The sequence below is a fragment of the Ctenocephalides felis genome, unplaced genomic scaffold (genome assembly GCF_003426905.1).
Source record: "Ctenocephalides felis isolate EL2017-DRISC unplaced genomic scaffold, ASM342690v1 CF-g0.4_SCAFFOLD_03572, whole genome shotgun sequence".
Classification (NCBI taxonomy): Eukaryota; Metazoa; Arthropoda; class Insecta; order Siphonaptera; family Pulicidae; genus Ctenocephalides; species Ctenocephalides felis.
The window spans coordinates 36,379,442-36,406,305 of NW_020539726.1; the positions used below are offsets into that span (position 1 = coordinate 36,379,442).

At 28.1% G+C, this 26,864-nt stretch overlaps 2 protein-coding genes across 2 annotated transcripts in view; both read left to right on the top strand.

Moving 5' to 3' along the window:
• Positions 1-17,286, top strand: part of LOC113388436 (mediator of RNA polymerase II transcription subunit 12-like) — a 284,310-nt gene extending 267,024 nt beyond the window's left edge. The window contains exons 5-15 of the mRNA XM_026625813.1: positions 1,770-1,930; positions 2,019-2,178; positions 4,694-4,804; positions 5,222-5,367; positions 5,437-5,556; positions 7,424-7,551; positions 8,293-8,480; positions 10,154-10,449; positions 12,872-13,001; positions 13,066-13,365; positions 16,937-17,286. Of these exons, the coding sequence (XP_026481598.1) occupies positions 1,770-1,930; positions 2,019-2,178; positions 4,694-4,804; positions 5,222-5,367; positions 5,437-5,556; positions 7,424-7,551; positions 8,293-8,480; positions 10,154-10,449; positions 12,872-13,001; positions 13,066-13,365; positions 16,937-17,286 (2,090 nt within the window). The remainder of the gene's footprint in view (positions 1-1,769; positions 1,931-2,018; positions 2,179-4,693; positions 4,805-5,221; positions 5,368-5,436; positions 5,557-7,423; positions 7,552-8,292; positions 8,481-10,153; positions 10,450-12,871; positions 13,002-13,065; positions 13,366-16,936) is intronic.
• Positions 17,287-18,616: 1,330 nt separating this feature from the next.
• On the top strand, positions 18,617-24,961 carry LOC113388437 (mediator of RNA polymerase II transcription subunit 12-like). The gene is made up of 6 exons (XM_026625814.1): positions 18,617-18,674; positions 19,463-19,524; positions 21,140-21,239; positions 21,960-22,109; positions 23,710-23,899; positions 24,850-24,961. The coding sequence occupies exons 1-6, from the start codon at positions 18,617-18,619 to the stop codon at positions 24,959-24,961; spliced, it is 672 nt and encodes a 223-aa protein (XP_026481599.1).
• The last annotated feature ends 1,903 nt before the right edge of the window (positions 24,962-26,864 follow it).

Here is a 26,864-nt window from a genome sequence, read left to right on the forward strand (position 1 = left end):
TTTTTAACTTTCTGTAGGTTAAGTTATAGTAATAGCAAAAAAATCGAAAATGAAATTTTTTTATATATCTTTACGTTTCAACACCGTCTGAGCATTTTGGCATACCTTAGAAAAAATTGATGTATGTGTGTGTGTGTGCGGATACAAATTTTCGTCAACGATTTCGGGAACACGGTTCAACCGATTTGAATAATTCAAAAAGCATTCGATTCCTATTAATAAGGAGACATGCTGATTAGTTTTTGGCGAAGGTAGGTCCAGTTTTTTTTAGAGATACGGAGCAAAGAGAACAGAAAATAGAAATCGAGAACGGAGCGTCTGATTTTAATAATTCAAAAAACATTTTACTTGTATTGACAAAATGAAAAACTGAATATAATAATAAGTATAAATTTTGTTAACATTTCTATGGGTTCCGTAACATTGTTTGTGCGTTAGAAGACGACGCGGCGCTTACGCGCTTTTATAAATAAAAATATTCTCTCGATTGCTTTAAAAAAGGTTTAAAGATTCCAAAATATTTCAAAATATATAAAAAAACAATCATTTAAAAAAAACACTTTTTTAAAATTCTATTTTTTTTTTTAATCTTTTCTAATAAAAAAATAATTTTTGGTCCGGGAAGTTTCAACAATTAACCTTAAGACACGATGCCATACACCACTAGTTCCGTTTTTCTCTAGTATCAGTTTTTCTGTCCTTGGATAAACATTTTGTGAACCCCTTTCGGTCATTATTTCTCTGTTGCATTTATTTCGAATTTTCAAAATCATGCGGTTAATTAAAAATAATTTATTATTATATTCTTATTTCAAAATTTTTATTTTATTACAAAATAATATTCTATTTTTTCGGTCCTTAGATCAACTTATGTGAACCCTGTTTGAAATCTTGCATTTATACCGTCGAACGTTTTCTTATGACAACTTTATTAATATTTTTATATTTTATTTTAATTCAAAGCTTAGCTTCTTTTGGTTTTTATAAAACAATGCGTTAGTTTTATTTATATATATATATTTTTTCTGGTTTGGTATTGTATAATTTTTTTTTATAATATTTAGTTTTTATAGATTTTTGTATACATTTCTTTTCTAACTTGGTGATTGATGACACACATACAGTGTCGAAACGTACATAATAAATAGATGACGTATTATTATTTTTTAGACCTTTTTGGTGGTCCTTAATATGGACACTTTTTAATTTCTTTGCTCCCAAGGGCTCAAATGCTTCCAAATCAATAGAAACAAAAATCTGTGAAAATTTTAGTTCCTAATATTAACATTTAGAAAGTCCGCAAATCAATTGAAAGTTTCGAATATTTATTATTAAGTAAATTCTTGCACCATCTGTGATAGCAGACTCGTGACTTTGATAGCAATTCATTACTGATAATTTGAGTGCCAACATAACCAATTAAATAAATATTTTGCTGCAAAATTAATTTTGATGCATGATGAATAAATGTTTTGTTAAACTGTTCACATGGATTTAAATAGAGGTTAAGTGATTTATGAATATTTTTAAGTGAGTTCACAAATGCTATCACATATGGCGCAAGAATTTACTTAATAATAAATATACGAAACTTTTAATTGATTTGCGGACTATCTGAATGTTAATATTGCGAGCTAAAACTTTGAGAGAATTGTTTTTTATAAAATTGGAAGCATTTGAGCCCTTGGGAACAAAGAAATTCGAAAATGTCCATATTAAGGACTACCCGTATAATATAAATTTCTGACCTCAAAATAAATTTATTCAAGGAACAACCACGAGCAAAATTCTCAGCACTTTGGATGCTTTAGACAGACACAATTTTGAGAAGATGGACACTACAAATTCTTTAGACACGTTATATGCAAAAATATTTACACCGTTCAAGGATAACACTGAAAACACTTCTAAAGAAAACAGGATGGAATATGTAAGTAACCACTTATTACAAATTAAATATATATATATATATATATATATATATAATATTGATTTATTATATTATATTTTTTTCATAGAATCCAGAACAAGATTCAGCTGTCGTGTCAATTTTGTGTGAGTGGGCAGTTTCCTGCGAACGATGGGGAGAGCATCGAGCCATGGCTGTTGCTTGGTTGCTCGATAAAAGACAGAGCGATATTACACAAAGTGATAATGATAATTATAACAATATGAGTGGTAAGTAAGACATTTTGCTGTAATTGTTTACTTCCATACATTGTGCTAGTGAATCATACTGAATACTGTCAAAATGTCACGTATTTGCTGTGCACTCAGGCGTTTTACACGTAAACTGCAATGTCACTCTTATGTTATGAAGCTGGGTCAGAAAGACCCTGTTATTATTTTATTATTCAGAAATTTTATTTATATTATTTATTAATTTTATTTTTATTATTTGCTTCTATTTTATATTAAATCATCATATTACGGATATTATTTTCATGTAAATTATATCCTTTGCACTTTTATTTTTTATCAATATTACTAGATGTTAATTATTCAACAGTTATAATAATTATTGAAATTAAAAAAAAAAGAGGGACCCTGTTATCTATGATCGCTTTTTTTGACATTTGTACAGTTTCTACGTTATGTTTTCTATCCGACAATCTGAAAAATACACCTGACTACGCAGCCACCGCATGGCTTTTGGCAATATTCAGTATGGAAAGTTCTTCATAACATAACCTTGCCATAACTTTGGTCTGTTGTGCGGCAGAATCGGTCACTAAATAAATATCGAATCATCAAATGTTATTGCTCAATTACCTATTTATTTCCAATTAACATATTAATTTTCTAAAAGTATTTTATGTATAACATATTATTACATATTTATAAGATTATGTTACTATGAAGTTGTTTGAGTTTGAATTTGAATTTGAATTTAACGGCCGTCGGCGCGAACACAAAAGGGATGTGAAGTTAGCTGTGAAATTGTCCAGGAGTTACAAAATGGCGGAGATTGTCCTTTCAAATTAATGGCGCAAAATTTGAAATGTAAATTAATGAATTTTAGTAATCGGGTATTTAAAACTAAATTTGGTATTACCTTCGTATTATGTTTTGTAATCATTCAATAACAACAAAAATATACTAGATAATGTTATCTTCTATATATATAAAAATAAGTCGGGATTTCCTCCCTGACAAAATAACTCCAGAACGCACGAACCGATTTCGACAATTTTGCATTCGTTGGAAAGGTATCGGACTCCGCAAGGTTTGTATCTAAGAAAATTAGTTGTGCATGGCATCGTGCCTTAATGCAAGCTGCTGGAACTTCATGCACCCTAATTAAAAATTCGAGTAATGACATTAGTGAGAACCATCAGAATTATGCTTGGTTAAGTCAACGAGCAATTCTTGCCGCAAAGAATAATGATGTACACGCACTGAATTTCACCATTCAATCAAAAATTGTTAGCGATTTGGTGACATACCAATGATTCCGACTGGTCTTCCGTTTGACTTCAAACGATTGCAATTTCCGCCAATCGCTTAGTGTTAAATTTCAAATATATTAATTAGAAAATTATTGTTTTTCACATGGGCGGTTATACGTTGCCTGTTCACGAGTTGAAAAACCATTCGCTTTGTTTGTGTTAACGACGTCAGACCAAAAAACAAAAAATGAGGTTTACCAAAGAGCACTTCAATGAAACGGATAATTTGCGGATTCACTTTCATTCACTTAGAGAAGTTCAACTAAAAAACACTGTTATTCTTAACTCTTATTAACTAATAATCATCCCGTGCAAAATTTGACATTCTTAAGCATTTCATTTTCTTTCAAGTATATTTAGATCTGAGTAAAGTGGTAATCCAATTTTGAGCATCTGAAAGATTTATATATATTTTGTCTTTCTTGTAGAAGCTGCTTATACTTGATTTCTTACATAATTTACTACAACTTGTCTCTTTTCTCAAAGTGTAATATGATTAGACTAAGGGGGCGTTTATAAATCTCGTGATTTATTTTTTTTAAGGATTTTTGGACTCCCCCCTCACCCTTGGTGATATTCAAAGTCACTCCTCTCCCCCACCAAACATCAAGTGTGTTTTTAGTTACGAGAAAAAATTGTAAAATTTTTGATATATTTTTTGTAAATATTTGGATTTAAAAAAAATATGAGGTAAATAATATGACGTTGGGGAATGATATTTCGTGATTTTTTATCAAATTCCTCCTACCTCTAAAAAGATCACGTCCCCTAAACGGTTCAAATTTGTAATTGAAAATAAAACACGGCGAAGCGTGTATGGGTACACAGTTAGTTTCCTATAGAATGTAAAATTGTAAATAAAAAAAATATTAGATTTTTTTCAATTCATTTGCGATTCACTTGTTTTTTCTTGTGATTCTTTGTTCATATGTTTTTGGTGACTATTTCTATTTTCGAGTGTTATGTATTTTATTGTACTGTAAGTCGTTTATCCTTTCCATAAAATTCATAATTTAAGTAAATTAATTGTTCCAGTCGATTTCATATATTGCATAATCTTTTTAAATATATCCATTTATTTTCTATTCCTCAAAATAGATCTTATATTATATACAATAAACTATTTCGAAAGGGGCTATACAACCCCCCACCCTCGATATTATTATTATAGGGGCTATTCAACCCCCCATCCTCAAATATTATTATATATGTATTTATCATTTATATTTTTTTTTTATTTTCAGGTAATTCAGACGACAAAGACTCTGTCAGTTCTGGTGCAGGTGTTCCTGGTGGTGTACCGATATTTCAATCACTTTTGATGAATTTTTTAGATAATGATGCTCCTATATTAGGTAATAATTGTATTTTAAATATTTAAGGTAGAACGGGGTTTTTAAAGATCTACCGGCAAACAAGTCAAATATAGTATTTCTTATCTATACTATTTTAAAGTAGAGGGCAAAAAGTGTATAACCAGCCATCGCCATTTTGAAGATTGTATATAGGATATATGATTGTATAGAATAATGTAGGTGGCTAAATGCTCGAGTAAGCGAGGCCAATAAAAAAAAAAAAAAAAATGGCTTTAAATTTTGCGACGGAGATAAATGACCTCTTCGTCAATTTTGTAACAAATTTATAGGTAGTTTTTCCTTTATTACCTAATTTAAAAAAAAAATCTTTTTGCCCTGACTGATCCCACAGCATTTTTGTGTACCATTGTTTTAAATATTTAATTACAACTTTGTTCTTATATTTTTTTTTTGCAGAAGACCCTCCAACTGCTGCCAATAGGACCCAATTCACTAATTTAGTTCATCTATTTTCTGAACTAATAAGGCACGATGTATTCTCTCATGACGCTTACATGTGTACTCTTATATCTCGAGGAGATTTATTAACTGGAGGAGTCCAGGTAATGAGATAAAACAAATTTGATTTAAAAGTCATGTAGATGTATTAATTTTTTATTTTTTTATATTAGAATGGAGCAATTAATAATGGATGTGCTCCTGCACCTCATTCTAATAAACCTGCCACGCCAGCCAATCAAAGTTTAGAAGACGATCTTTTTGGAGGAATTGAACTTAAACCAAAATTAGAGGTAAACTTTTGATAAAAGTTATTTATTTTGAAACGTTTTGAAATTTTTAACAGTCTTTTTTTCATTCTTTTAATTTTTTTTTGCTTTTTTCTTGTTTTATTTTTCTATTTAATAAAAGCTTTTAATAAAACTTATATATTTTTAACACATTTTGTAATTTTTAACAAATTTCTCATTTTTTTCATTTTTTATTTTTTTTTGTTTTTTTTTTTAAATTTTTTGTTTCTTGTTGTTTTATTTTTTTATTTATTTCATTTTTTTTGTTTTGTTTTGTTCCTTTTTTTCTTTATTGTTTTATTCCTTTTTTTTCTTTTAATAAAAGCTCTTAATAAAACTTATATATTTCAACACATTTTGTAATTTTTAACAAATTTATTATTTTGTATTTTTATTTATTTTATTTCTCTTTTTCTTTAGCTTTTTTATTTCATTCATTTTTTTTCCTTTTTTTTCTTTTAGTAAAAGTTTTTAATAACACTTATATGATTTTTAAGAAGTTTTTTTTTATTATTATTTATTATTTTTATTTTTTATTTATTTTATTTCTTTTTATCTTTTGCTTGTTTATTTCATTCATTTTTTTACTTTTATTAAAATGATATGATGAATTATATGATTTTTAAGAATTTTTTTTATTACTATTTTTTTATTTTTGTTATTTTTTTTTTTTTTTACTTTTTTATTTCCTTTTTTAAATTTTTTTTCTTTATCTTTTTCCTTTTTTTCTTTTAATAAAACATATATTTTTTTTAAAACATTTTGTAACTTTTTACAAATTAGTTTGTTTTTAATTTTTATTTTTATTTATTTTTGTTTTTTCTTGTTTTATTTTTTTATTTCTTTTTTTTTCTTTTTTCGTTTTTTCCCTTACTTTTCTTTGAGCAAAACTTATATATTTTGAAACATTTTGTAATTTTTAATGTCTTTTTTTTTTTTTTTTTTTTTATATATTTTTTTTCTTTTATTAAAAGCTCTTAATAAAACTTACACATTTTAAAATATTTTGTATTTTTTTCTTTAATTTTTCTTTATTTCCTCTTTTCCTTTTTTTATTTCTTTCGTTTTGTTTTTTTCCTTTTTTTCTTTTAATAAAACTTATATATTTTAAAACTTTTTGTAATTTTTAACAAATTTGTCTTCGTTTTGTTTTTTTTTATTTATATATATTTTTCTTTTTCATTTTTTTAATTTTTTTTATTTATATATATATATATACATATACATATATATATATATATATATATATATATATATATCATTTTTTTATTTTATACTTTATTTTTTTTGTTTTTTTATTTTTTTGTTTCTTTTATTTTTTTTATATTCTTGTTTTTTATTTTTTTTCCTTTTTGGTTTTTTTCCTTTTATTTTTTTTTCTATTTATTTTTCTTATTTTTTTTTTAATTTTTTAATTCTTATTATTTTTTCCCTTTTTTATATTTTTTATTTTTTTTCAAATTTTATTTTTGTTTTTTGTTTTTTTTTTTAAGTTTTTCCTTTTTATATTTCTTTTATTTTATTTCATTTTTTATTTTTTTAATTTTTTTCTTTTTTCGCTTTTTTTGTTTTTTTATTTTTTTTTTCCTTTTTTGTTTTTTCCCATTTTTTTCTTTCCTTTTTTTATATTTCTCCTTTTATTTTCCTTCTTATTTTTTAAAAAAAAAATTCTTTTTTTTGTTTGTCAAATATTTGTTTTATGGAATTCGTGTCGTCGACAAAAAAATTATAAGAGAAGCATTTTGAAAGTTTCTAAATGAATAATTTGTACTAAGAACATTCTTATAATTAACATAAAATATTTTACTAATAAATTATTTACTAATAAAAAAAATAGTACTTAAGTTTTAAGTTTGTATTAATATTTCAGGATCATCCGAGAATGGATTATGACGATTCAAAAATTGACGCAGATTTAGATAAATTATTACAACATATCAAAGAAGACCAATCGATGGACGTTGCCGATAGTCCGAAAGATACAGATCATAATAACAGGTAATAATAATAATTATATATATATATATATATATATATATATATATACTAGCAAACCCGGCGAACTCCGTTTCGCCACAAGATTGTTTCGTAAGAAAGATGAAGAAATTTTTGTATGTTTTATATTTGAAAAGGAAAAATTTGATTTTATTACACAACGGTAATGAATTTATTTCGATTACAAAAATGAAGTGTTTTTAAGTTGAACTTCTCTAAGTAAATGAAAGTGAATCCGCAAATTATCCGTTTCATTGAAGTGCTCTTTGGTAAACCACATTTTTTGTTTTTTGGTCTGACGTTAACACAAACAAAGCGGATGGTTTTCCAACTCGTGAATAGGCAACGTATAACTGCCCTTGTAAAGAACAATGATTTTCTAAATAATCTATTTGAAATTTATCCCGCAAACACTAAGCGATTGGCCTTGCGACTTGTTATTGCGAACGCAAGGCGAACTGGAAATTGCAATCGTTTGAAGACAAACGAAAGACCAGTCGGAATCGTTGGTATGTCACCAAATCGCCAGCAATTTTTGATTGAATGATGGAATTCAGTGCGTGTACATCATTATTCTTTGCGGCAAGAATTGTTCGTTGACTTAACCAAGCATAATTCTGATAACTCTCACTAATGTCATTACTCGAATTTTTATTTACGGTGCGTGAAGTTCCAGCAATTTGCATTAAGGTACGATGCCATGCACTACTAATTATTATGCACCTTCTATTTATTATTTTCTAGTTACCCTCATATAACTTCCATGGATTCCGAAGGTTGTCCATCGAGACACCTTTTATACACAACACATTTTCCGCTAATTCAAGACGATTCTGGTTCCCAACACGATTGTAATCAGAGGCATATTTTATTATATGGTGTCGGAAAAATTAGAGACGAGGCCAGGCATACTGTTAAGAAAATGGCTAAAGGTAAGAATTTATTTTACTCACATAGGATAAGTTTTAGTAATCGTCCAAAAATCGTCATTGAAAATATTTGCATATCTTCACGTTTCAGAGGTTTCTGAACGTTTTGGTATGCCTCAGAAAAAACGGATGTGTGTGTGTGTGCGGATACAATTTTTGGTCCACGTCTTCGGGCGCACGGTTCAACCGATTTCAATGATTCGAAAAACATTCGATTCCTATTGATAAGGAGACGTGCTGATAGATTTTTTTTTCCTTTAATAAGATTCAAATTCATGTTCTATATTATCTCGTTTGCTCGTTAGTAGAATCCTTTCGTATTTCATATGATTTTTTTGAGTTTGCTCATCAGTAGAGTTCCTTTTACATTCTAGATTTTTTTTTTTAAATTGCTAGCAAGTAAAGTATTTCTTTTTCTTCAATAGAGTTTGAGTTTATATTCTAGATTATTTCGTTTGCTCTTTAGTAGAGTCCTCTTTATATTTTCAGATGATACATAGTTTTTTTTTATTGAATCTCATATTTATATACTAGATTATTTTGTTTGCTCGATGGTAGAGTCCTATCCTTGTAATCAAAAATTTAATAGAAGTCTCTTTTCAAATTTTTGTCAACTTTCTGTTTGCTCGTCAGTAGAGTCCCTTTTTGCTTCCTAATATAAATTTCTTCTACACCAATAGAATTCAATTGTATCTTCTAGTTTCTTTCTCTTTTTTGTTAGTAAAGTTCTATTTTTTATTTTTTGTTGAATTTCAGTTTGCTTGTTAGTACAGTCCTTTTTATAATTCATATCTAGTATCAGTTTGTTCGTCAGTAGTGTCCGTTTTAATCTTTTAAGATGCTATTTAATTTAGATTGATATTTTTTGTCTAAAGATCCCAGCTGTATATTGTAGGTATATATTTATATTGCTCGTTAGTAGAGTTCTTTTTTACAAACTAGTGGTTCATGGCATCGTGCCTTAATTCAAATAGAACTTTTCGTACCAAAAAGTGTTTTTTAAAAAACTTTAAAATTTCTTTAAAATAGTGAAATTATTAGTTTTTTTAGAATTTTGGAACTTTTGAAAAAATTTAATTTTTTTGCAAAATTTCATTTTTTTATATTTTGGTATTTTCTGAAAAGTCAGTCAGATTTTCTGATAAGCACAGTCTAAGTGACAACTTGGTACAAATGTTTTTGGAAGTGCGTTTAGACTGTGACTATACTGGATCGTTTTTTAGATTTTGTAAAATCGAAACTATTGAAAAATGTAAAAATGCCGCCGAGCAAAGCACAGTCTAAGCGAAAATTTCACACAAAATTATTTGTTAATGCGTTTAGACTGTGACTATACGGGAGCACTTTTTCAATTTTGTGTAAATTAGGCAACTATTTTTTTTTTTTAAATTGAATTCGAAATGAAATGACGATTGTTAATGTTCTGAAGATAAATTGATTTATGATTTATGATTTACATTTGATATGCTTAGATAGAACAAGATAGCAAAAATAATGAAAGTTACAGTATTTGTAATAATATATTTGAAAACATTTGATATTCCTTGAATATTTTATGAAGGTACGGGAAGTTCCAGCAATTTTTCTTAAGGCACGATGCCATACATTATTAGTTAAATTAGTTAGTTGAATTTCCGTATTGCAATATTATTACATCTATCTTTTATCCTTTTTAGAAATTTGCAAACTATTCTCGAAGAAATTCTCAATCGACGTGGCTGAAGGCGGTAAAGTGAAAAAACATTCCAGAAATGAATTCAACTTTGAAGCTACCACACAAAAGTGCCAAAATTTATCATTTTTTGATCAACATGTCGTCACTTGGCAATGTTCGCAGACTGTTATGGAAATGCTGAACAGTTTCGCTCAGGGAAATTCAAATTATTTACCTGTGCAGGAACATGTTGCATTTTTGTTTGACTTGATGGAAATGGCTTTGAATATTTATGGACTTATCGATGTCTGCATACAGGTCAGGAAATATATATATATATATATATATATATATATATATATTTTGTATGATTCTGAATTTGATGTTGACATATGTATTAACAAAGTCTAATAATCGTATGGAAACGTATGGATTTAAAATAAATTTTTGAAAGAAATTCATGTTTTTTATTGATGTTATGCCCGATTATTAGACTTTGTTATATATATATATATATATATATATATATATATATATATAAATCTATCAAACTGAATTATATAATTTCATCTGCCAAAGATATAGTGTATCTTATATTATTTTAATTTCTGGCACATCTCAGTTGCTTTTCGGCAATAATAATGTAGACATTACATTTTTCTTATTCATAATCATGAATTTATTATACATATTCTAATATTGTCTGGGCTCATAAGTGAATTGAAATATCTGGCAGATGATAGTTCTCATTTGTCAAAATATTTTCAATGTCAAACAATGATATGTTGTTTTTTGTAATTTTGTCCATTTATTTCTACAATATTACTACTTTTTTATAATCACATACATCCTAAAGAATTTCCTTAACAAACTTCAAAAAGATTGATCAAAATCCGAATCGTTTAGGAGATTTCAGAATACTTTGAAATTTTCAAAATATCAAAATTTTCAATAAAATCGAATATTCTCAAAATATCCAAGTTTTCAAAAAATTAAAAAAAACAATTTTTTTTGCAAAATCTCTAAACATTTTTGAACATTTAAAAAATTTACGAAATTTTCAAACAATTTCAAAATTTTCAATAAAAAATTTAAGATTTCAGAAAATTTAAATTTTTAAAATGTTTTATAATTTAAAAAAAAAAACAAATTTTTGAATTTTTTTCAAAATATCAAAATTTTTTTAAACAAATATTTTACAAAAATTTCAGAACGTTTTGAAATTTTCAAATATATCAAAATTTACCAATAAAATCGATTTTTTTCAAAAATTTAAAAAATAAAGAAAAACTATTTTTTTTCAAAAGCTCCAAAGTATTATGATATATGATTTATTATATAAAGTATTAAAACAATTTCAAAATTTTCAATAAAAAAATCAAGATTTCAGAAAATTCTAATTTTTAAAATGTTTCATAATTTTCAAAAAAAATCTTTTTTTTAAAATTAAAAAACATCAAACTTTTTTGAAAAATCCATTTTTTACAAGAATTTTAGGACATTTTGAAATTTTCAATAAAATTGAACATTTTCAAAAATAATGCAAATTCTTAAAAATGAAAGAAAAACTTTTTTTTTCAAAACATCAAAATATTTGAACATTTTAAAAAATTACAAAATTTTGAAAAAAAAATGATAAAAAACATAATTTTCAATAAAAAATTCAAGATTTCAGAAAATGTTTCATAATTTTCAAAAAAAAAATAGTATTCTTGAAAAAATATTAAAAATACCGGATTTTTTTTGAGAATCCATTTTTTACAAAAAATTCAGAATATTTTGAAATTTTCAATATTAATTCAATTACCAAAAAATTTCATTTTTTTAAATTTTCATTTAAATTGTTTAATAAGAATTTTTTTGAGAATCCATTTTTTACAAAAAATTCAGAATATTTTGAAATTTTCAATATTAATTCAATTACCAAAAAATTTCATTTTTTTAAATTTTCATTTAAATTGTTTCATAATTTTCAAAAATCTAATTTTTGACAAAAGTTAAAAAACATCAAATTTTCTTTAGAAATACATTTTTTTACAAAAATTTTAGAATATTTTGAAATTTTCAAAAATATCAAAATTTTCATTACAATCAAACATCTTCAAAAATATCCAGATTCTCAAAAAATTAAGAAAAAAAACTATTTTTTTTCAAAAACTTTGAACATTTACAAATTTTACAAACTTTTGACTAACAATTTAAAAATTACCAAACAATTTCAAAATTAACAAAAAAATCAAATTTTTTAAATATTTCAGAATTTAAAAAAAAAATCTAATTTTTTGAAACATCAATTTTTTATAAAAATCTTAGAATATATTGAATTTTTCCAAAAATTTTAAATTTATCAATAAAATCGAATATTTTCAAAAGTTTTCGAATTTGCAATAAAATTAAAAATTCAAAAGTTTACAAGATATTGAAAAAATTTCAAAATTACCAAAAAATCAAATTTTTTAAACTATTCAGAAAATCTAAATTTTCAAAAAAAAAAAAACAAATTTCTTATAAACGTCGTTGCGCATTTTAATAAGCACTTATAAGTTCTTATGTATATATAATATAATTCTATATGAAATTATTTAAAACATTTATTGATTATCTTCATTTCGCGTATGTTTAATTACGGTACGAGAAGTTCCAGCAATCTGCCTTAAGGCACGATGCACTACGCCACTAGTTTAATAATTAATAAAAATATATTTTGTATAATAATAATTACACAAAATATCTTTTACAGATATTAAAAGAATTACCGGAGGTAGAATCTCAACTCCAAAGCAAAAACTCAGGCCTCGTCCGACAGTACACCACTTCCCTAAGTCTGTACGTCGTCGGCGTTTTGAGAAGATACCAATGCTGCTTACTTTGTAAGTAATAAAAAAAACAATATGTACATACATTTAACTATTCATATTTTAATTTTATTATCAGTGTCTACCGAGCAGACATCGGCAGTTTTCGAAGGCCTATACAGAGTCGTCAAGCCGGTGACGAACTTTTCATTTTTACCGAACGACTGCAGTTCGGCGGAAAGATGCGTCCTGGCACATTTGTACGATTTGTACTCTTCGTGTTCGTTTTTGAAGTCGAAAGTGCATTCCATAGAACCTTTTGCAAATGCTTACCCGAAAATTCGACAAGCTTTGTATGCATCTTTGCAGCCGATGCCTTCGAGCTATGACCTAAATCCGCAGTTTATGATGGACGTATTGACGAATCCTAGGAGAGGAGGTAAGGGATAAGGGATAAAGGCTATATATGTGTATATATATACGAGGTCTGTTCAAAAAGTACCCGGAATTTTCGTTTTTTCAAAAAAATATTTATTTATTCGACTACATTAATGTGGTCCCCTTCAAAGTAGTCCCCCCCAGATATAATACACTTATGCCAGCGTTTTTTCCAATTTTCGAAGCACCCTTGATATTCACTTTTTGATATGTCCTTGAGCACTCTCGGCGATTCGGCCTTTATTTCTTCAATCGAGGAAAACCGCCGTCCTTTCATGGGTCTCTTCAACTTTGGGAATGGGAAAAAGTCACACGGAGCCATATCTGGTGAATTTTTGCACTTTGCAACACTTTATTTCATTTTTTACGCAAAATTTAATACAAATTCTTTGACTTTTTCAATTCTTCCATTGTAAAAATCGCCGAGCTCAGAAAAACACGTCGAACCTTAGCGACCACCACAGACAAAGTAAACAGTGAATATAGCTGAAAATTTCATCATACTTTAGGGGCATGTATACCAACACAATAAAAAAAAAATTTGACAATCAGACACTCCAGACCCGCGAAATTTAATTATTAGTAATTCCGGGTACTTTTTGAACACACCTCGTATGTATATATATATATATATATATATATATATATATATATATTCTTTGTTTGATGTATCGCCCTCAAGAACTCACTCATATATATATATATATATATATATATATATATATATATATATATATATATATATATTATAATATTGTATGTCTGTCATTTGAATATAACGGCCAAGAGTGTCTATCCTGACGTGTATGTGCTCTATGGTGTGTCATATGTAGAGTGTCTGATCCCTTACGGAACAGAAGTATGTATCTGTGTGCGAGTCGGTGTCTGGCGGTAACTTGAGTGTGGAACAGTTCGGCGTTGTGTTAATTTGGTGAATTATTAAATGTGTTGTATGAAGTAAAAGGTGTTTTATTAATTAATTAATGCTAGAATAAAGCTAGCTTAAAATATATATACTAGCTGATCCGGCAAACCTTGTTTCGCCATAAAAAATATTTCTAGTATAAGATGTTTAGTACGAAAATAACTAACTGATTGCAAATGCGGTGCACGAGTGAAAGGAGCGGCTAACAAAAAATATATGAATAGTTCACCCACTGCAAAGCACGCCACATATAAATGTCTCGTTAATAGTCTTTGCAAGAGCCAATCTAATCCGAAACTGATTTTATTTAAATTGAATTGGCATTTTTAAAGTTTCAAGATTTCGATATATTATTACCGCGCTTTTGCATTTGTTCAGTAATTTTTGAATTACGAATCTAAATCTGATAAGTCATTTTTAATTATATTGTTATGTGGCATGTCCAGCAATTTGAATGGGATTGAAAAAAATGAGATAGTGGAAAATTTTACAGCTTTGCCATAGATTTGTGTGGTACTTATAGTTTTCTATCAAAAACTGTTGTATTGTATCTTAAGATTTTTATATGCAATCTTTTTATTTATTTGCAAAAATAACTCTTTATGCAAACTATTTATTAACTTTGTACTGTTTGTGCGCATCGGAAAATATTTATACAAAGAGATAGACAACTGATGATAAAAATATTTTTTTTTATTTTAAGTAAAATTCATGCTTTATCATAAGGTCAGAAAAATATGAATTAAAAATCAGTAAACAAAACACTCACTGACTGAAAGAGTGGTGGAAACTTATTCTATTATTAAAATGGCTATTATGAAATAGAGATTTGTGTAAGGAGGGTAAAAATTTAGTATTATGCATTTTTTTAATTCCACATTAAAAAAATTAAAATTAAATGATTCCAACATTTAAAAAAAAAGTTAGGCGTGGATAACCCTTGATAAAAATAAATAGTTTTTTGAAGTAAAAAGAGATCCATATATTTTTCAATTTCGAATTATAGAAAATTAAAATGAAGAAAATAGGTCATAAAATATAAAAAAAGAAAATTGGTTTCAAAATTAAAAAAAAAATAAGAGTATGAAAAGCTCCCGATAAAAATAAATAATAATTCGAAGTAAAAAGAATTGAATGTATTTTTCAATTCTGCATTAAAAAATAAACCTCATAATTGAAAAAATGTGTTAGGGTTGGACAACCCTTAATAAAAATTATTTGTTTTTTTAAAGTAACATTTAACTATTTTCATATACTCAAAAAATTTTAACTGAAATTATGTCAAAAAATGAAGGTCAAATTAAATTTAAAAGAAAATTGATTCTAAAATTTAAAAAAATAGGGGTGGACAACACTTGGTAAATTAAATAGTTTTTGAAGTAAAGAGATTTCTATATATTTTTCAATTTCCATTCATAGAAAATTAAAATGAAGAAAATAGGTCATAAAATATGAAAAAATGTTAAACGTGGCCAACACTTGATAAAAATAAATAGCAATTTGAAGTAAAAAGAGTTGTATGTATTTTGTCAATTCGGTATCAAAAAAATTAAAATAAAAAAAATGGACCCCAGAATTAAAAAATGGAAAAATATAGATGTTTTAAAAATCTTCACTTTATTTATTTTTTACTTGATGTTACGCCCTCCAAGAAATTAATCATATATATATATATATATCTCTTTTATATAAAATTTTTCTGTACGGGTGTATCGTTTGATACTTCTTCTAAACGATTTTTCGGATTTTGATAAATCTTTTTAGAGTTTGTCGAAGGAAAATTTTAAGATTTAATGAACTTTAAAACTATGTTAATACTGTTGAAATAAATGGCGGAAATTACAAAAAACACTTATCTATCTTATTGTTTGACATTGAAAACGTTAGAACTGTCATCTGCTAGATAATATTAGAATGTAATATACAAGAAAAATGTAATGTCTACATTATTATTGGCAAAAAGCAGCTGAGATGTGCCAGAAATCGAAATAATTGGCAGATGAAATTATATAATTCAGTTTAATATATAACGCAACAATTCCAAAATTGCATATACATTATTTGTTTAAACTTGTGTATGTCGCATTTTGGTTTACTTTACTAAATTATTTTAGCAATACAAAAAATATTTCTACTTATTAAAAAAATGATTTAGAATTCTGTTTCATGTGTCAAAAATTCATTTGTTTGGCATCGGATATGGAATATTTAGTTAGTTAATCGCAGATTGAATAGTGCACATATGAACTAGATTTTACACATTAATTCACCTAAGATTTGAATATAGACAATAGTGTTATTAAATTATTAGTAAGAAAAATGTACTTTAGAAAATATAATTGCCAAAAAGCAACTAAGACTAAATTATTGAAGCAATTATGTTGTGTGGTAAAATCAAGTGTGATATTGTTCTTGTACCGCGGATACTGTATTATTTTTTTTGAATTTCTGATACTGCTTTTGCTTAGACCATAAGTGAGAATCACAAAGGCAGGACATCAAATAGGATATTAAAAAGTATAGGATAGGATAATAGAACATTTGGAACTTTTGAATTGTAGACATGGGTACAGGACATCGTCTGTCGGGTTTTCTACTATATATATATATATATATATATATATATATATATATAATATTTTTTTAGGTAAAATCGAGCAATCCTGGGCCCGACAACTATCAGAGTCCGCCAGCAATCGTTACTCCTTCGTGTGTAATGCAATTTTATGTGTCTGCCGAGAAACCGACAACGACAGGCTAAATGACATAGCCATCACCTGCGCCGAATTGACTGCCTGCTGCAACACACTCGCAGCAGAATGGTTGGCCGTGTTAATGGCCTTGTGCTGCTCCGGAACTCATAGCCAGAGCTTTTATATGGACGTCTTGGATCAGGTCGATGTACACGATTTGGGAATACATAATTCGTTGGCTGTTTTCACATGCATTTTAATAGGTAATAATTGTAGAATTTATGTTGAAAGTTTATGTGAATAATAATACAACCGTTTATGCAGAAGGATAAACACAGACTGACTGATTATATATTCTTTAACTAATCACATTCATTACAAAATATTATAACAATCACTTGTTTTACATAAAACAAAAGACAAACATATATACATAAACATAGTAGACACAGAGCGTTTAGTATCAAACTTCAACAATAATTAGATTTATAACTAGTGGTGTATGGCATCGTGCCTTAAGGTAAATTGCTGGAACTTCCCGTACCGTAATGAAATCTTCGAGAAGTTTTAAACGTTTTCAAATATATTATTACAAATACTGTAACTTTCATTATTTTTACATTGCTATCTTGTTATGTCTGAACAAATCAAATGTAAATCATAAATCAATTATTACATTAACAATCGTCATTCCATTTCGAATCAAATTTCAAAAAAAAAAAATAGTTGCCTAATTTGCACAAAATTGAAAAAGTTTATTTTGTTGAAACAAGCAGAAAGTTCTTTAAGTCATTCAAATCGGACACTTAGTTCTCTCAAAAACTGCCATTTTTTTAACATTTAGCTCTGTATCTCCAAAACCGCTGGGCCTACCTTTTCCAAAAACTAATCAGCACATCTCCCTATCAATAGGAATCGAATGTTTTTTAAACCATTCAAATCGGTTGATCCGTTCCCTCAAAAACTCGCTTTCTATTTTCTGCACTCTTTGCTCCATATCTCCGTAACGGCTGGACCTGCCTTTGCCAAAAACTAATCAGCACGTCTCCCTATCAATAGGAATCGAATGTTTTTTAAACCATTCAAATCGGTTGATCCGTGCGCCCGAAAATGTGGACGATAAAACGCGGACATACAAAACACACACACACACACACACATCCATTTTTTCTGAAGTATGCCAAAATGTTCAGAAACCTTCAAAACGTCGAAAAATGTAAAAATTTTTGATTTCGATTTTTGGACGATTACTATAACTTACCCTACGGGAAGTTAATAATATTATTTATAACTAGTGGTGTATGGCATCGTGCCTTAAGGCAAATTGCTGGAACTTTCCGTGCCGTAATGAAATATTCGAGAAATTTTAAACGTTTTCAAATATATGATACAAATATATCATACAAATACTGTAACTTTCATTATTTTTCCTATCTTATTGTTATATCTGAATTAACTCTGTGTTAATTTATCTTGAAGTTACAGGAAAATTAATATTTGTCATTTCATTTTTAATCAAATTTCAAAAAAAAATTAAAACAAAGCTCAGATCTGCAAACAAATATCCAATCCTCACCAAATTTTCTTCAGCAATAAAAAATCAAACACCCTAACTTAGTATGTTCATTAAGACCATGTACTCTATAGCCAAAATAATCAAGAAAACATATAATGAGCAAATTGGATTTTCTGGCAAAAACATAAACTTCTTATTCAAGAAATCTCACATTTTTATTTAATATTTACACACAATTGAAAAAGGCTCCCGTATAGTCACAGTCTAAACACACTTGCAAATAATTTTGTGCGTCACTTTAACTTAGATTGTTGGCGGCATTTTTACATTTTTCAATAGTTTCATAAACAGTCTAAACGCACTTGGGTAAACATTTGTACCAGGTTGTCCCTTAGACTGTGCTTAGCCTGGGTAATTTTTTTGATTTTTGACCCAAAATTACATTTCCATAATTTATCTAGAATTAAAATTCTCATCGTAATCATTTTCGATATTCAAAAATATATTATTACAAATACTGTAACTTTCATTATTTTTGCTATCTTAAATGTAAATCATAAATCAATTTATCTTCTATCATCTATCGACAATCGTCATTTCATTTCGAATTCAATTTCAAAATTCAAAAATAGTTGCCTAATTTACATAAAATTGAAAAAGTGCTTCCGCATAATCACAATCTAAACGCATTTACAAATAATTCCGTACGACATTTTTGCTTATACTGTGCTCAGCTTGGCGGCATTTTCACATTTTTCAATAGTAGTTTTTTTCACAAAATTGGAAAAGTGCTCCTTTACATAAACAGTCTAAAACGCACTTGGGTAAACATTTGTACCAGAGTGGCGCTTAGACTGTGCTTAGCCTGGGTAATTTTTTGAATTTTGAATCCATTACAAGTCAATAATACATATTTAATATTTTGTTTTTTTTTTGTAATTTTAATGAATTGTACTTTTTTTAGCGCGCCATTGCTTCTCTCTGGAGGATCTTGTTCGACACGTTGCTTTACCTTCGTTTGTTAAGGTAATTTATTAATTTATTTATATACAATATATATATATATATATATATATATATATATATATATATATACTAGCTGACCCAGCGAACGTTGCTTTGCTAAGTAAGGTATACTCAAAACAATTTCTAGAGAAGCAAAAATATTAATACTTGTATATAAGTGTATAAGGATGTGTTGTTTGAATGCTATATAAAATGAGGTATTATCAAAACAATAAACCCCATTAGTTTGTCTATATTTTGTCTGGAAGTTTTATACACTTTCTATAGAAAACATGGTACAATCCAATCCAAGTCTTTTTTGGTCTTTCGACTTATTGATTACGTTTTAAGCTTTTCAGATTTTTTTTGGATTCTGGATTTTGTGTATAATTGTAAATAATACTACTGAGCTTATAAAAAAATTTCAAATTTCTGCGAGGAGAAATAGAAAATGAATTCTGAATTGGAATAACATAAATAAAAAATAATATAACCTAGAAAATGTTTTATAAATACCAATGAGTATATAATTATACAAATGAGATCTTTCAGAGCACCGTGTTTGAGAAAAATATGCCAAAAAGTGCATTTTCATATTAACAATTAAAAAAAGTTGATATTGTTGAGTTTCTAGTAACACTTGCAGCCCTATTACATGATTTTAGAGAATTGCAAATTTATAGCTGTTTTTGTAAGAAACATGTGTGATTTTATATTTTTATAATTTAATACACATATTGAGAAATAACATACTAAAATTTTGTAACTCCAGTATACCGTTTTATATTTTTAAATATTTTTCAAAATACTCATCAAACCGTGGACTTGCAACTATTGCAAGAGTGCATTTGTATACAAAATTGTACATTTATAGCTTTTTTTGTTAGAAACATATGTGATTTTATATTTTTATAATTGAGTACATGTATTAGGTAATAACTTACTAAAATTTCATAGCTCTAGTATAATATTGTATATTTTTAAAATATTTTACAAAGGTACTTGTCATATCATATCCAACCGTCGATTCGCAACTAATAAAAATAGAGTATGCAAGTGTGCATTGCAATTTTTTAGTTTCTTCTGTCAGAAACGTATTTGATTTGATATTTTTATAATTCAGTATACGCATTAAGAAATAACATACTATAATTTCATAACTGTATTACAACGCTTTATATTTTTAAAATATATTTTAAGCCGTCAATTTGTTTACGTCAAAGTGTTTACTAACGTTTTTGTATATAAATAAAACTACGAACAAAACTACTTACTACAATTTAAATATAATTAAATATTCACGTATAACATCCTATTAAACGTAATTGAACAACAACCGTCAAAAACATTTGACATTTGACGTATTAGCCACCGTCCATTGTTTCATTTAAATTACGCTTCTACAAAAAATTTTAAATTAAAAATGTAAAATTTCTACGCGATTTTGAAATGATATCTCACCTTTCCGACAATCTACTGATTAGCACGAATTTTTCAAGACTAAGACTGGCCAAATCGGTTTAGCCGTTTTCGAGTTTTAGCGAATATATATATATATATATATATATGTATATATATATATATATATATATATATATATATATATATAATGTAATATTTTTTAATATTGTTTCAGGTATGCCGTGGCGATATACCTCTCGATGCTGAAGCTGGAGCAAGACTGACTTGTCATTTACTGTTAAGGCTATTTAAGACTGTAGAGTGCCCTCAACCAGGTAATTTTAGATAGAATATAATATATATATATATATATATATATATATATATATATATATAATATAAATAATCATAGAATACAGAATAATAAAATTTAGTTAGAAATGTACTATTTGCGGGACATAATTAGAAATATAACTATCTGTAACCGATCGCGCGTTGAAGCATCATCAAGTAAAATAACTCAATCAGCATCGTTTTTTAAAAGATTTCTAACAGGTATCACAAAATGTAACACACACACACGGCCATTGACTGTATCTGATTTCAAAAATTATTGAAATTTAAAAAAAAATCTATTTCTTAGAAAAATTTGAAAATGTTTCGAAATTTAAAAAAAAATCTAATGGTTTCAAAAAATTCAAAATTCTCCAAAAATGTAAAAAAATCGTATTTTCCAAAAATTTCGAACTTTTAAAAAATTTGCAAAAAAAAAATTACTAATTTATCAAAAACATCAAATTTAAAAACAAATTGAACAAATTTCTTGTAAACATACACATATGTTGTTTGTAGAATACGCTCGTCGCCCAATTCAATAAGCACATATAAATTTACAGTAATTATTTATAATAAATAATCTAATTGAAATTATTTAAAACAATTATCGATTATTTTTATTCTTTTAATGTTTAATTACTGTACGGGAAATTTCAGCAATTTGCCTCAAGACACGATGCCATACACCACTAGTTAATATATTTATTTTATTTTCTCAGGAATGTACTCAGTGAGCACATCGCCTCACCCAATTCCTACCCAGGGCCCTCAATATTCCATAAAACTCAGCTGTGATAGACATTTGTTGGCTGCCGCTCACAAAAACATTAGCGTGGAGCCAATATTGGCGGTACTGAAAACCATATTGGGTAAGTGACTTAATTTTTATATTAAGGGACCGATTCTGCTGTACAACTGAAAAATGTTATGGCAAGGCCATGTTACGCTCCAACTTCCATACATTACGCTTATAATCATACTGAATACTTTCAAAATGTCGTGTATTTGCTGTGCATTCAGGCAGTTTTACACATAAACTGCAACGTCACTCGTATGTTATGAACCCGAGTCAGAAAGACCCTGTTATCAAACATCTTTTGTTTGACATTAGTGCGGTTCCTAGGTTAGATTTTCTATCTGACGGCTTGAGAAAAACGCCTGACTCCATAGCAACCACATGGCTTCTGTCAATATTTAGTATGTAAAGTTCTTCATAGCATAGCCTTGCCATAACATTTTTCTCTTATGCAGCAGAATCTGGGAAAAATCTTGATTTTTAACTTCCCGAAGGAGAAGTTTGTTTTCATCAAAAAATCCGATTCGCTAATTTTATTTTTTCTCGACGTTTCAAGCCATTCTGAATCCAATGAGACCAAATTTGGAAAAAGTATGTGTGTGTGTGTGTGTGTATGTTTATGTGTATGTGAACAGATTTTTTGCCGTAAATCGACGTTTTCTCGAAAACGGCTGGACCGATTTCAAAAATTTAAAAGCCATTTGATGTATCTCGATGAGGACTATCGTCTCTGAGTTTTGTGCGGTGATCGGCCGGGCCGTTTCTTTGTAAATTGCAGAAAAGTGAAACAATTTTCGTCCACGTTTTAGCCCGCAATTCTGAATCGATTTTGAAAATTCAAAAACCGTTTGCTAGATATTGGTTGGGAATCGTGCTGATTAGTTTTTAGTAGAGATCGGCCGGGCCGTTTTCTTGTAATAAAGTTTTTAAAAAAAAAAATTCGACGATTTTTATGATTGTTTTTTTGACGGTAGATACCATAGTCTTCTATATCATACTAAAATATTACGGCCCTACGACAACAGGTTCAGCTTTAAAAATTCGTCAAAGTTTGCAAAAATTGGTATCGTATTTTTGGCATTTGTCAAAATTAGACTTTTGATCGACGTTTTCTCAGAAACGCCTGAACCGATTTTAGAAATTTAAAAGCCATTTGATGTATTTCGGTGAGGACTATCGTTTGTCAGTTTTGTGCGACGATCTGCCAAGCCGTTTCTTTGCAATTTGAAAAAAAGTGTTAAACTTTTCGTCCACATTTAAGCTCATCCTACCGAACCGATTTTAAAAAATCAAAAACTGTTCGAAAGATATTAGTTGGGAATGGTACTGATTAGTTTTAGATGAAAATCTACCGAGCCGTTTACTTGTAATGAACTGTTGAAAAAAAAATTTAAGCCGATTTTCATGGAACTTTTTTTGGCAATATACATCATGGTCTTATAGAACTTACTGTCATATTACGGCCTTACGACAAGTAGTTTAATTTCAAAAATTCGTCAAACTTTGCTAAAATTATTATCGTTTTTTTTAAAGTAGGATTGATGAAGTATATTATTAATACATTTTTTTGATTAAGTCGATTATTTACACATATCGGGAAGTTCATGTAACTTGCCTCAAGGCTAAATACCAAACCAACTAGTTTCTTATATTGTTTGTGTCTAATCTTACAGTTGTCGGTGATACTACAGCACGTGACGGTGGCAATTCCAAAAATAACGGAAAACGAAGCGGACTGTCGACACCCGTACACCCAGGTAGCACCCCGAAAGGACAACTTGGGGCGAGTGAATTATCACACATTTTGGGAACTAGTGATATGAGTCTTATAGGAGCTGCTGATGACCCTATGTTGGACTTGACGTATGTACTATTATTATAATAATAAATTTAGAGTAATGGACTGATTCTGCCGAAAAACAGACCGATGTTATGGCAAGGCTATGTTATGAAGAACTTTTTATACTAAATTGGATAAAAGCTATGTGGTTGCTGTGCAGTCGGGCGTATTTCTCATAGAATACCTAGCCTAGAAACCGCACAAAAAGTCAAAAAAACGATGTTAGATAACAGGGTCTTTCTGACTCGGCTTCATAACATACGCGTAACGTTGCAGTTTATGTGTGAAAAACGTCTGAATGCACAGCAAATACATGACATTTTGACAGTATTCAGTATGATTCAGTAGCATAACATGGCCTTGCCATAACATTGCTCCGTGATTTTACAATATTGACCGATTCTACCGGATAACAGACTGATGTTATGGCAAGGCTATGATATAAAAAAACTTTCCATACTAAATCGGACAAAAGCTATGTGGTTGCTGTGCAGTCAGGCGTATTTCTCAGGTTGTCTGATAGAAAATCTAACCTAAAAACCGCACAAATGTCAAAAAAACGATGTTAGATAACAGGGTGTTTCTGACTCAGCTTCATAACATACGAGTGAGTTTAAAAAATTAAATTGTGTCATTTGGCATGTTGGGTATCGTTTGAAAGGTCTTTTTGAATACAATCCGGATATTGCAATTAACTATGTGATTTGTCCACAAAATTTACACATGTAACAGAGCAGTCTAAAGAAGTTTTATTTCAAAATTTTAGATTGTTACTTTTATGACGTTTTATGACGTTGCAGTTTACGTCCAAACGGCCTGAATGCACAGCAAATACATGACATTTCGACAGTATGATTCAGTAGCATAATGTATGCGATTTAGAGCCTTGCCATAACATTGGTATTATTTTTAAAATATCCTTTACCTATTTGGATTCTTTATTACAATTTCATCTGATTTTTTTCTTGGACAGGATGGTAGATTTGGAAGCAGGAAATCGTCATGCTCAAAGGTCAATTTTTTTAATAGAATTTTATGAATGTCCGCTTTTTGTTTGTCTGTGTCGTTGTCGTTTTTGTAAATAATTATTACATCTTGCTTTTTGCATTCATGCATATAATTTTTGTTGTGTTGCGTTTAATAATACTTTTTTTTCATTCATTGCTTTGAACTCACCTAATTATATACACGTAAAAATATTTTTAATTTAATTTATTCAAATTTAAATATAACTAGGGGTGTATGGCATCGTGCCTTAAGGCAAATTGCTGGAACTTTCCGTACCGTAATGAAATATTCGAGAAATTTTAAACGTTTTCGAATATACTATTACAAATACTGTAACTTTCATTATTTATGCTATCTTATTGTATAGCTGAGCAATTCAAATGTAAATCAAAATCAATCTATCTAAATATCTTTATCATTTCGAATTCAATTTCAAAAACAATTTGCATCAAATTTACACAAAATTGAAAAGGTGCTCCCGTATAGTCACAGTCTAAACGCATTTGCAAATAATTATGTGCGACATTTTCACTTATACTGTGCTTGGCGGCATTTTCACATTTTTCATAAGTTTTCACAAAATTGAAAAAAACGCTCCCATATAGTCACAGTATCAGGTTGTCACTTAGATTGTGATTAGTAAGGATATTTTTTTTGATATTTTGAACCCGAAAATTACATTTTCATAATAATTTACATAAAATTGAAAAACGCTCCTGTATAGTCACAGTCAAAACGCACTTGCAAATATATTTGTACCAGTTTGTCACTTAGATTGTGATCAGTGGGTAATTTATTTGAATTTAACCCAAAATTACATTTTTATAATTTACATAAAATTGGAAAGAGCTCCTGTATAGTCACAATCTAAACGCACTTGCAAATATATTTGTACCAGAGTGGCGCTTAGACTGTGATTAGAATGGGTATTTTTTTTTTGATATTTTGAACCCGAAAATTACTGTTCAATAATTTATTTATATTCAATTATAATTTAAAAAAAAATACATTTTTTGAAATGAAAAAAAAAGGATGAAATTTATAATAACTAGTGGTGCTTGGCATCGTGCCTTAAGGCAAATTGCTGGAACTTCCCGTACCATAATGAAATATTCGAGAAATATTAAATGTTTTCAAATAGATTATAATAAATGCTGTAACTTTCATTATTTGTATTTTATAGACGAAATATAAGAACTTATGAATTGGACGACGATATTTATATATGTTTACATAAAAAGTAAATAAACAAAACTTAATCAAGCGGAATTAGAATTAAAGGTTCTTATCTCATATTTTTTATAATCATATAAACTGAATTGCAAAATTATTTATTTAAAAGAAGAATTAAGAATTACATAAAATCCAATCATTTTCGATACGCAAAATAATTTCTTTTTGTAATTAAAAAAAAATCTCCAAAAGCAATCGTTTTGTCAACACAAGCAGAAAGATTTTGAATCATTCAAATCGGCTGCTTTGTTTTTTCAAAACTGCCATTTTTGCACATTTAGCTCAGTATCTCCGAAATGGCTAGACCTGCCTTTACCAAAACTATTATCATTAGGAATTGAATGTTTTTTGAATCATTCAAATCGGATGCTCCGTTCTCTCAAAAACTCGATTTCAATTTTCTGCACTCTTTGCTTCGTATTTCCAAAACGGCTGGACCTGCTTTTGCTAAAAACTAATCAGCACGTCTCTCTATCAATAGGAATCGAACGTTTTTTGAATTATTCACATCCATTTTTTCTAAGGCATGCCAAAATGTTCAGAAACCTTTGGAACGTAAAGATTATAAAAATTTCTACTGTCGATTTTTACAATATCTTACATATAATAATACAAAAGGTCTTGTTTGTTTCCATATATCCTTCTCTGTCGCTCTGTACCGTTGAGTATACGTCCCTCTCTCTCTCGCCTAAAGTGAAAAGTATAGCGCTCTCTCTTTCCTTCACTACGAAATATCTTTTGTCTCTC

Excerpts from the sequence above, each read along its gene's own strand:
- LOC113388437 (XM_026625814.1), top strand. The coding sequence starts at position 18,617 with ATGTACTCTATAGCCAAAATAATCAAGAAAACATATAATGAGCAAATT. Across the intron at positions 19,525-21,139 it reads CTTTACCTTCGTTTGTTAAG|GTATGCCGTGGCGATATACC; the intron begins GTAATTTATTAA and ends ATATTGTTTCAG. Across the intron at positions 21,240-21,959 it reads TGTAGAGTGCCCTCAACCAG|GAATGTACTCAGTGAGCACA; the intron begins GTAATTTTAGAT and ends TTATTTTCTCAG.